Genomic DNA, 12603 nt, shown 5'->3' with positions numbered 1-12603 from the left:
TCCTACTGTCTCCATCTTGCCCTACTGTCCCCATCTTGTCCTACTGTCCCCATCTTGTCCTACTGTCCCCATATTGCCCTACTGTCTCTATCTTGCCCTACTGTCTCCATCTTGCCCTACTGTCTCCATCTTGTCCTGTCTCCATCTTGCCCTACTGTCTCCATCTTGCCCACTGTCTCCATCTTGCCCTACTGTCTCCAACGTGCCCTACTGTCTCCATCTTGCCCTACTGTCTCCATCTTGTCCTGTCTCCATCTTGCCCTACTGTCTCCATCTTGCCCTACTGTCTCCATCTTGCCCTACTGTCTCCAACGTGCCCTACTGTCTCCATCTTGCCCTACTGTCTCCATCTTGTCCTGTCTCCATCTTGCCCTACTGTCTCCATCTTGCCCTACTGTCTCAATCTTGCCCTACTGTCTCTATCTTGCCCTACTGTCTCTATCTTGCCCTACTGTCTCCATCTTGTCCTACTGTCTCCATCTTGCCCTACTGTCTCCATCTTGCCCTACTGTCTCTATCTTGCCCTACTGTCTCCATCTTGTCCAACTGTTGCTTTCTATTTGTACTGTCAGACCTTGCCCTACTGTCAGCATCTGTTCCTACACTTACCATTTGCTTGAAAGTCACTGCCATACTCTTTCCATTTGATAATCTTGCCATCCTGCCCTACTTTAATCTTGCCCTGCCGCCATCTTGCTTACTATCCCTGCTGTCTTTCTCTTTGCCAACCTACAACATCTGATCTGAGGGGTCCTTGGGACTTACTAAAGACACCTTTGCATAATATTCCCTAGATACTATAGGGCATGTGCTTGTCCCAAAGTGCAATTTTGAGTACTATAATCACAATGCAATGTGTTTTTCCCAGAATTCCAGCATCAATAAGCTCTAATAGGCCAAAGTTGGATTTGACAGTTGCCATTGATAGAAAGTGTTTGCCCCCGGTCTGTTAACCCAGAACTGGTTGAAGGAGCTTTGGTACCAAGGTGCCAATATGTGCCCCCCCCATCCCATATTTTCCCTGTTTTCTGGAGCTTTGCCCTTTTTTCCCAAAACGATTTTTCCCAACTGGTAGAAAATATTTGCTGGACTGATCCTTGAAATCTGATTGGTTGGTTATAAAGCCAAGGTTGCGCCCCAGCAGGGGGCTAGTGGCTGAATGAGCCAGGGAGCCCAGCAGGAACAACGAGCGTCTGTTATGGGCCAAACTTCAATTTGTTTATTAATGACCTTCCAATTGGCAATAGAATTACAATTTCTGCAGATGCCGCTGAATTATGTACGATAATTAAATCAAATCAGCACACCTGCTCTCTTCCTCGGGAGTCGGCTACAGCAGTGCAGATTGGATTTACCCTGATAGCCATAGGGGGTGTATTTAGCCAGCAGGAAAGTTAATCTGTTAAAGGAAAGGAAATCTCACCATCAGCATAGGAAGGGGTTCCTTACTGTAAGGGCAGTCAGGTTATGGGATTCCCTACCAAGAGAGGGGGAATGAGTGATACATTGGGGGTGGGGAGGAAAGGGGATCTCACTATCAGCATGGGAAGGGGGTTCCTTACTGTAAGGGCAGTCAGGTTATGGGATTCCCTACCAAGAGAGGGGGAATGAGTGATACATTGGGGGTGGGGAGGAAAGGGGATCTCACCATCAGCATAGGAAGGGGTTCCTTACTGTAAGGACAGTCAGATTATGGGATTCCCTACCAAGAGAGGGGGAATGAGTGATTCATTGGGGGTGGGGAGGAAAGGGGATCTCACCATCAGCATAGAAAGGGGTTCCTTACTGTAAGGGCAGTCAGGTTATGGGGTTCCCTACCAAGAGAGGGGGAATGAGTGATTCATTGGGGGTGGGGAGGAAAGGAGATCTCACCATCAGCATAGGAAGGGGTTCCTTACTGTAAGGGCAGTAAGGTTATGGGATTCCCTACCAAGAGAGGGGGAATGAGTGATTCATTGGGGGTGGGGAGGAAAGGAGATCTCACCATCAGCATAGGAAGGGGTTCCTTACTGTAAGGGCAGTCAGGTTATGGGATTCCCTACCAAGAGAGGGGGAATGAGTGATTCATTGGGGGTGGGGAGGAAAGGAGATCTCACCATCAGCATAGGAAGGGGTTCTTTACTGAGCAGGTTTAGAGCTTCCAGTGCCCGAGATATCAGAATGCAAGCTCTGTGACTCGCAGGGAGGGCTTTGGGCCCAGTATAAAGTTGACATTGCGGCACTGAGCCGAGATACTCGGGGGGCTTGTGCCGGTGCCGTTGCTTTGCTGTCTCCGCTCTTTGATGGAAAAGCCGCCACTCGGGAGCAATTTATATTCCAAGGTCACACAGATACAGAGTTTCCTAACTGCCGCCTGTCTCCCTGTCGGCCGGGAGAGAAAAGGGCAACACAACGATCTTATAGGGAGGGAGTCCCCCCCTCGGATATTATTGGTATCAGCTGGGATAACTAGTAGCTCAGGCTGAAAAACAAACACAGACACCCGCTAAGTTGCAGGGGGGCTCAATAGCAGCAGGGGGCCCTTCTGATCTAGATCTCAGGCCATTCTCAACCCTTAGGAATTGGAGAGGGGCAAAAGTAATTTGTTCCAGTATTTTTTGGTATTAATTGGGGGTCAACTTGCCCTTTAAACATTAATCTGGTTGCCAAGCTGGCCGACCTTAGTAACCGGAAAACTGCTTACCAGTCAGAGTGAAGGACGAGGCAGTAATTAGAAGGATAAGCTGCAAAGAAGCAATCTACGAGATTAACAATCAGCCGGGCTGGCGGTTGGCAGGGTCAGTGACCCTAGCAACTGAATTCCCTTGCCAAAGAAAATGCAGGAGGCTGCGGGGGTCAGAATCGCAAGCTGAACTGCGCGACTGCTGACAGAAAACCATTTGTACTGAGCCTCCCTGCGCCGGCTGGGGGTGTAATGAATTGCTTTGCAGGCAGCGGCGCGTCCTTCAGTAGTCGGAATCTGCTGAGTGCGCTAAGGCCGAGGCTCTGCCCTTGGGGGGATATTGCAGCCTTTGCTTTGTGCCCGTTTGGGCTCAGTGCTCCCATACTGTATAGGGAGAGCCCAATAGCCAAGCAACATGGCAGCTCCCACTCATTTATACATACAAACAAGGTTTAAAGGGAAAGTAAAGCCACAGCTTTGCAGACAATGACTTCTGGATTTCATTCATTCCTATAGTGATGCCCCCAAAGCCCCCGCCAGTACCCCAGGAACAGAAGGGGGCGGGGTTAACACTGCGACCAGTGATTACAAGGGGGGTCCCATACACTAGGAAGGGCCCCCACTTAGTCAGGATAATGCACTAGGATTACTGGCCTTTAGGTTGGGGGGGGCAGTGATGTCACTTGAGGGTGAGGAAATGGGTGGGGCTAAGTATGGGAATGGGTGGGGAAATGGGTTGGTGTAGTGGGGAAATGGGTAGGGCTAAGTATGGGAATGGGTGGGGAAACGGGTTGATTCAGCAGGAACAGCCCCCTAAGTTTGCTCATAGCCTGTACAGAGAGATACCATAAAACTATGGCACATAGGGATTCCCCTGTACTAAGCACAATTCAGCAGGAACAGCCCCCTAAGTTTGCTCATAGCCTGTACAGAGAGATACCATAAAACTATGGCACATAGGGATTCCCCTGTACTAAGCACAATTCAGCAGGAACAGCCCCCTAAGTTTGCTCATAGCCTGTACAGAGAGATACAATAAAACTATGGCACATAGGGATTCCCCTGTACTAAGCACAATTCAGCAGGAACAGCCCCCTAAGTTTGCTCATAGCCTGTACAGAGAGATACCATAAAACTATGGCACATAGGGATTCCCCTGTACTAAGCACAATTCAGCAGGAACAGCCCCCTAAGTTTGCCCATAGCCTGTACAGAGAGATACCATAAAACTATGGCACATAGGGATTCCCATGTACTAAGCACAATTCAGCAGGAACAGCCCCCTAAGTTTGCTCATAGCCTGTACAGAGAGATACCATAAAACTATGGCACATAGGGATTCCCCTGTACTAAGCACAATTCAGCAGGAACAGCCCCCTAAGTTTGCCCATAGCCTGTACAGAGAGATACCATAAAACTATGGCACATAGGGATTCCCCTGTACTAAGCACAATTCAGCAGGAACAGCCCCCTAAGTTTGCTCATAGCCTGTACAGAGAGATACCATAAAACTATGGCACATAGGGATTCCCCTGTACTAAGCACAATTCAGCAGGAACAGCCCCCTAAGTTTGCCCATAGCCTGTACAGAGAGATACCATAAAACTATGGCACATAGGGATTCCCCTGTACTAAGCACAATTCAGCAGGAACAGCCCCCTAAGTTTGCCCATAGCCTGTACAGAGAGATACCATAAAACTATGGCACATAGGGATTCCCCTGTACTAAGCACAATTCAGCAGGAACAGCCCCCTAAGTTTGCTCATAGCCTGTACAGAGAGATACCATAAAACTATGGCACATAGGGATTCCCTTGTACTAAGCACAATTCAGCAGGAACAGCCCCCTAAGTTTGCTCATAGTCTGTACAGAGAGATACCATAAAACTATGGCACATAGGGATTCCCCTGTACTAAGCACAATTCAGCAGGAACAGCCCCCTAAGTTTGCTCATAGCCTGTACAGAGAGATACCATAAAACTATGGCACATAGGGATTCCCCTGTACTAAGCACAATTCAGCAGGAACAGCCCCCTAAGTTTGCCCATAGTCTGTACAGAGAGATACCATAAAACTATGGCACATAGGGATTCCCCTGTACTAAGCACAATTCAGCAGGAACAGCCCCCTAAGTTTGCCCATAGCCTGTACAGAGAGATACCATAAAACTATGGCACATAGGGATTCCCCTGTACTAAGCACAATTCAGCAGGAACAGCCCCCTAAGTTTGCCCATAGCCTGTACAGAGAGATACCATAAAACTATGGCACATAGGGATTCCCCTGTACTAAGCACAATTCAGCAGGAACAGCCCCCTAAGTTTGCCCATAGCCTGTACAGAGAGATACCATAAAACTATGGCACATAGGGATTTCCATGTACTAAATATAATGATATTTTGCTCTCACCTGTGCAGGAGAAATCATCGACTCGGATGTATCCTGGCACACAATCACACCGGTAAGATCCCGGTAAATTGACGCAGACCGTATTGGCGTGACAGTAATGCATCTTGGCTGCACATTCATCAATATCTGTGAATAGAAGTCACAAGTTAATAAATTACCGTCCCTTATTATTTCTTCATTATAACATAATGCAATGGAAGGTGTAAAGATTGCACCCGTTCTAGTAACCCATAGCAACCAATCAGCCGGTAGCCTTTACTAGGCACCTGTTTAAAAACTGTGTAATTGGTTGCTATGGGTTACAAGGCCAGGTGCAAAGTTTCCAGGTTACATGACCCCATTTACACTATATTACACTCTGTTTAAACAGATATCTGGTTGCTAGGAGCCCACTTGTCCCGGCAACCATTCGGTTGCGAATTAAAAGCCAATTACCAATTTCTATATTAAACGAAAAACTTAAATCTAATATAGATTTCCGCGGCACAATTATGCGCGGACTAATGAAAAAAAAGGAAAATGAGCCTAGATAATTAAAGGCTAAATTAAATGCAAATAAAATGATAAAATCAAATTATTATCGTTCATTTTAACAAAGGAAGAGGAAGGGGCGGGTCGCCGGGGCCACAATTAAATACACGGCAGGGATTTGCAGTTCCTCACCGCGTTATCCTATTAAACCCCGGCGCTATCAGTCCCATGCTAATGAAGAAGGATACAAGGGCGGAATGCAGAATAGCCCCCCAGAATCCCACCCAGTAATCCCACAGCCTCTCATCCCCCCCCCCACCCTAGAGATGTTTACTCATTAAAAGTCACTTCTCCTGGTAAACAATTTCCTTCCATTAGTGGATTAAAGTCTGAACTAAAGCAGCAAATACACTCCCTACAATCTCAGCCATAAAGCAGGGCAGATAGGATCTGTGCCACTGTGACAGAATGCTCTGTTATACAGATAGCTAGAATCTCAGCCATAAAGCAGGGCAGGACTGCTGCTTACAATGGGGGGATCAGATAGGATCTGTGCCACTGTGACAGAATGCTCTGTTATACAGATAGCTAGAATCTCAGCCATAAAGCAGGGCAGGACTGCTGCTTACAATGGGGGGGATCAGATAGGGTCTGTGCCACTGTGACAGAATGCTCTGTTATACAGATAGCTAGAATCTCAGCCATAAAGCAGGGCAGGACTGCTGCTTACAATGGGGGGGGGATCAGATAGGATCTGTGCCACTGTGACAGAATGCTCTGTTATACAGATAGCTAGAATCTCAGCCATAAAGCAGGGCAGGACTGCTGCTTACAATGGGGGATCAGATAGGATCTGTGCCACTGTGACAGAATGCTCTGTTATACAGATAGCTAGAATCTCAGCCATAAAGCAGGGCAGGACTGCTGCTTACAATGGGGGGGATCAGATAGGATCTGTGCCACTGTGACAGAATGCTCTGTTATACAGATAGATAGAATCTCAGCCATAAAGCAGGGCAGGACTGCTGCTTACAATGGGGGGATCAGATAGGATCTGTGCCACTGTGACAGAATGCTCTGTTATACAGATAGCTAGAATCCCAGCCATAAAGCAGGGCAGGACTGCTGCTTACAATGGGGGGGATAGGATCTGTGCCACTGTGACAGAATGCTCTGTTATACAGATAGCTAGAATCTCAGCCATAAAGCAGGGCAGGACTGCTGCTTACAATGGGGGATCAGATAGGATCTGTGCCACTGTGACAGAATGCTCTGTTATACAGATAGCTAGAATCTCAGCCATAAAGCAGGGCAGGACTGCTGCTTACAATGGGGGGATCAGATAGGATCTGTGCCACTGTGACAGAATGCTCTGTTATACAGATAGCTAGAATCTCAGCCATAAAGCAGGGCAGGACTGCTGCTTACAATGGGGGGATCAGATAGGATCTGTGCCACTGTGACAGAATGCTCTGTTATACAGATAGCTAGAATCTCAGCCATAAAGCAGGGCAGGACTGCTGCTTACAATGGGGGGATCAGATAGGATCTGTGCCACTGTGACAGAATGCTCTGTTATACAGATAGCTAGAATCTCAGCCATAAAGCAGGGCAGGACTGCTGCTTACAATGGGGGGATCAGATAGGATCTGTGCCACTGTGACAGAATGCTCTGTTATACAGATAGCTAGAATCTCAGCCATAAAGCAAGGATTTCAATAGATTCAGTTCTAGTTGCCGGATGAATGTATCGGATTTATCTAATGGGTCAGGACAGAAGCAAATGATTTCCTTTGTGCGGCTGATGACAATACCAGTACAATTACATTACCATACTTGGCTCTGTCCCCGTATCCCCCCCCCCCCCCCCCCCCCCGGCCGCACATATATCTCTCTTTTTTTATTTTTTAATCTCCGCGCCGTCTGTGCCCTATCTGCGTCCTGTAATATTGACTCGCTTACTCTTTCAAACCCACATTGATGCTAACGTGGCGTGATAAATGGCTGCCGGAGACTCATATAATTGATCTGGAATCGCCGTACCCCTAGCAACCTGTCGCCGTGGCATTTTGAAGGACTCAGTATCTCGTGGAGAAATGAAATGCAGATGAAATCATGATGGCGGTTTTTTTTTTTTTCGTTCTTCGCCTTTATGGCGCGAGGATCAGCGGCCATTAATTCTATATAATGTTCCCTATTTGTAACCTACCAATAAGCGGCAATAATGGCGCATTCCGCAAGTTCAGCAACGGGGTAAATCTTTCACTTTCCAGGCAATTAGCGTCCAATAAAATTGTCTGAAGGTGAAACTTACCCACTGGCTCAGCGTACGGACATATAGAGTGGTGCCGGGTATGACTTATATATATATATCTGTAACCTTGTTATGGGCTAAGGGGGCCCAGCCTGAAGGCCAGTTAGGGGGGGATTTGGGGTGAGTGCTTATTTGTGCCCTGGGTACCCCTGGAACTATAGCGGGGTGACTGTTACCCCAATGTTTCTATATATCTGTAACCTTGTTATGGGCTAAGGGGGCCCAGCCTGAAGGCCAGTTAGGGGGGGATTTGGGGTGAGTGCTTATTTGTGCCCTGGGTACCCCTGGAACTATAGCGGGGTGACTGTTACCCCAATGTTTCTATATATCTGTAACCTTGTTATGGGCTAAGGGGGCCCAGCCTGAAGGCCAGTTAGGGGGGGATTTGGGGTGAGTGGGTATTTGTGCCCTGGGTACCCCTGGAACTATAGCGGGGTGACTGTTACCCCAATGTTTCTATATATCTGTAACCTTGTTATGGGCTAAGGGGGCCCAGCCTGAAGGCCAGTTAGGGGGGGATTTGGGGTGAGTGCTTATCTGTGCCCTGGGTACCCCTGGAACTATAGCGGGGTGACTGTTACCCCAATGTTTCTATATATCTGTAACCTTGTTATGGGCTAAGGGGGCCCAGCCTGAAGGCCAGTTAGGGGGGGATTTGGGGTGAGTGCTTATCTGTGCCCTGGGTACCCCTGGAACTATAGCAGTTGTATACAAGTGCTTTAAATCTTCCATCACTAGAAGCAAAGGACTAGTTATCCCAAATGATTTCTCACCCTACACAGTTGCCGCTCCCTAGATAACAATCCCAGCTTCCAATCCAATTAAAAGTGCTGAGGGTAACATGGACTTAGGTTATAGATCTGCTCCACAGATTCCCTATGGAGCTCTACAGACGGCAGAAAGTCAATGTGGTTGGGTTTAATGGTGACAAGATGTCTATACCAAAGCCTACAGAAGCCTGTTAAAAGGTCCAGGCAGGAAGTCTTTAAGGAAGTTTACCAAGTCCAAGCAACAAGTCTACTGGTGGGTGGGAACTCGTGGCTTCCAATGAGATTCTAACCAGAGGCTTTTGAAAACCCTATTGAAATTCTGTCAGTGACGAGTTCTGGGAACTAATTCCAAAGAGCTCCAAAAAATTCCATTTACATGGGATTATCCTATAGGCTGAAGCTCACCCAATGGCTGTTCAGAGAACCCTCAACTACACAGACGAGCCCCAAGAAGGGTAAAACCCTGTAGTCTGTAGTTTGCAATCTGATTAGCCCACTGATGACCCTGTGGGTGAGCTTTAGCCTATAAGATAAACCCATGTAAATGGGATTTTCTTGGAGCTGTTTGGGATTAGTTCCCAGAATTCCTTGTGTTTATTCACATACTTATGAGGTGGTCTCCTCAACCCTTTTGACTTATCTGTCAATGATAAGGAAACTTGAAATGGGTGATGGGAAGAAGCTTATTGGAAATCCTACTGGTGGCAAGGTACCTTCAAGAAAGTCTACTGGTGACAGAGAGGCAATGATAGCCCTTGGGTAAGTCTAGAACTGACAATTACATAGCACTAGTCAGGAGCTAAATCTACTAGACATAACTAGGACCTAGATCTGCTAGAAATAAGTAGAAGCTAGATCTACTTGAGATAACTAAGAGCTAGAGCTGCTAGAGATAACTAGAAGCTAGATCTACTAGAGATAACTAGAAGCAAGATCTACTAGAGATAGCTAGAACCTAGTACTAGAGATAACTAGGAGCTAGATCTACTAGAGATAACTAGAACCTAGATCTACTAGAGATAACTAGAAGCTAGATCTACTAGAGATAACTAGAACCTAGATCTACTAGAGATAACTAGAAGCAAGATCTACTAGAGATTGCTAGAACCTAGTACTAGAGATAGCTAGGAGCTAGATCTACTAGAGATAACTAGAACCTAGATCTACTAGAGATAACTAGAACCTAGATCTACTAGAGATATCTAGGAGCTAGATCTACTAGAGATAACTAGAAGCTAGATCTACTAGAGATAACTAGGGGCTAGATCTACTAGAGATAACTAGGAGCTAGAGCTGCTAGAGATAACTAGGAGCTAGATCTACTAAAGATTTCTAGAAGCTAGATCTACTAGAGATAACTAGAAGCTAGATCTACTAGAGATAACTAGAAGCTAGATCTACTAGAGATAACTAGGAGCTATATCTACTAGAGATAACTAGAACCTAGATCTACTGGCGATAACTAGGAGCTATATCTACTAGAGATAACTAGAACCTAGATCTACTGGCGATAAGGCATTAAGGTCACTCAGGGACCCTACACTAGGGGGGGGGGATTTCTGCCCAACTGAATTACCAGGCCACAATGGTGAATACTGTAAGGGAGAAGGTATCACCTCTCCTAAAGAGAAGTTATTGACGTTTTGCTAGGCATGCAGAGACTTAGGCTGCTGGGGTAAGCCCGGCCCTTGGTAACAGGGTCCCCCCCAAACAAAAGCTCTTCAACCTCTTTAAAGTGTCATGTTGTCTGTAGTAAAAGAGGGACAGGTAGTAGCCATGGGCTCTAATACTACTAAGTTAGCAGGGCTCTCCCAACCAAGGATCCCAGCTGGCTTATAATTGAAGCTCCCTGTTGGGTAGTTGGCCCTACTAACAAGTAGAATGGGGACAACCATTTCTACCCCCCACAGATACCCCATAACACCCCTAGTCCAACCAGGATATCTGCTCCCCCCAATACAAGTAGTCACGGGGTCCAATACTACTAAGTTAGCAGGGCTCTCCCAACCAAGGATCCCAGTGACCAGCTGGTTTATAATTGAAGCTCCCTGTTGGGTACGGCCTTGGGAAGTTGGCCCTACTAACAAATAGAATGGGGACAACCATTTCTACCCCCCATAGATGCCCCATAACACCCCTAGTCCAACCAGGATTCATCCAAACCCAACCAACTGGCACATCCTGTTGATGGTGGACCTGATGGCCATGGAAGCTCTAATGATCTACAAGCAGATGGGAGAAGGACCCCAAAGCCTCGGAATAATAACACACGGGAAGATTATTAACTACAGAATCAGCGCAGAAACCAAATTAAGGGACTCTATTGCTTGCAAAGCCGGAAGCCAAAGCAATTAAAATGTGCCGGGCGCGGAGGCAACCGGGGAAAGGGCAAAAAATAAAGCTATTTTGCAGTTTAGTGCTATTTTGGCTAAAGTGACCCCCCCCCCCCCCCCCTAGGAGACCCCAGCGGCACCTGCAATTATCCAGAATTGTAATTAACAGAAATATCTCTACCGTAATAACAGAGATCATTTTTAATTGGCTGTCGGAAACAATAGAAAAAAATGTGAAAAATCATTAACGCTTTGGCGATGTCACAGACTGTGAAATAGGAAAAGAAGAAAGAGGGGAAATGAAAACTGGATATTGTGCCCAGTAACTGAGCATTGTAATCTTGGGGTTCAATGAATACAGAGAAGGAATGTTCTGGGCACACAATAAGCTGTACCCCCATACTGTACTGTCTAAGGGAAACACTATGGCACCCCCTACCCATATGTATAAATACAAATATACAGAGAAGGAATGTTCTGGGCACACAATAAGCTGTACCCCATACTGTACTGTCTAAGGGAAACACTATGGCACCTCCTACCCATATGTATAAATACAAATATACAGAGAAGGAATGTTCTGGGCACACAATAAGCTGTACCCCCATACTGTACTGTCTAAGGGAAACACTATGGCACCCCCTACCCATATGTATAAATACAAATATACAGAGAAGGAATGTTCTGGGCACACAATAAGCTGTACCCCCATACTGTACTGTCTAAGGGAAACACTATGGCACCCCCTACCCATATGTATAAATACAAATATACAGAGAAGGAATGTTCTGGGCACACAATAAGCTGTACCCCCATACTGTACTGTCTAAGGGAAACACTATGGCACCCCCTACCCCTATGTATAAATACAAATATACAGAGAGGGAATGTTCTGGGCACACAATAAGCTGTACCCCCATACTGTACTGTCTAAGGGAAACACTATGGCACCTCCTACCCCTATGTATAAATACAAATATACAGAGAAGGAATGTTCTGGGCACACAATAAGCTGTACCCCCATACTGTACTGTCTAAGGGAAACACTATGGCACCTCCTACCCATATGTATAAATACAAATATACAGAGAAGGAATGTTCTGGGCACACAATAAGCTGTACCCCCATACTGTACTGTCTAAGGGAAACACTATGGCACCCCCTACCCATATGTATAAATACAAATATACAGAGAAGGAATGTTCTGGGCACACAATAAGCTGTACCCCCATACTGTACTGTCTAAGGGAAACACTATGGCACCCCCTACCCATATGTATAAATACAAATATACAGAGAAGGAATGTTCTGGGCACACAATAAGCTGTACCCCCATACTGTACTGTCTAAGGGAAACACTATGGCACCCCCTACCCATATGTATAAATACAAATATACAGAGAAGGAATGTTCTGGGCACACAATAAGCTGTACCCCCATACTGTACTGTCTAAGGGAAACACTATGGCACCTCCTACCCATATGTATAAATACAAATATACAGAGAGGGAATGTTCTGGGCACACAATAAGCTGTACCCCCATACTGTACTGTCTAAGGGAAACACTATGGCACCCCCTACCCATATGTATAAATACAAATATACAGAGAGGGAATGTTCTGGGCACACAATAAGCTGTACC

At 46.3% G+C, this 12603-nt stretch overlaps 1 protein-coding gene across 1 annotated transcript in view; it reads right to left on the bottom strand.

The window, feature by feature from the left end:
- The window catches only part of nell1 (neural EGFL like 1), a 383209-nt gene that overhangs the window by 145618 nt on the left and 224988 nt on the right, over window positions 1–12603 (bottom strand). Inside the window, exon 13 of the mRNA XM_031900696.1 lies at window positions 5073–5198. Within this exon, the coding sequence (XP_031756556.1) occupies window positions 5073–5198 (126 nt within the window). The remainder of the gene's footprint in view (window positions 1–5072; window positions 5199–12603) is intronic.

Source organism: Xenopus tropicalis, chromosome 4 (genome assembly GCF_000004195.4).
Source record: "Xenopus tropicalis strain Nigerian chromosome 4, UCB_Xtro_10.0, whole genome shotgun sequence".
In the NCBI taxonomy this organism is placed as follows: domain Eukaryota; kingdom Metazoa; phylum Chordata; class Amphibia; order Anura; family Pipidae; genus Xenopus; species Xenopus tropicalis.
The sequence above is the reverse complement of the archived record's forward strand: the minus strand, read 5'-3'. Positions and strand labels throughout refer to the sequence as shown.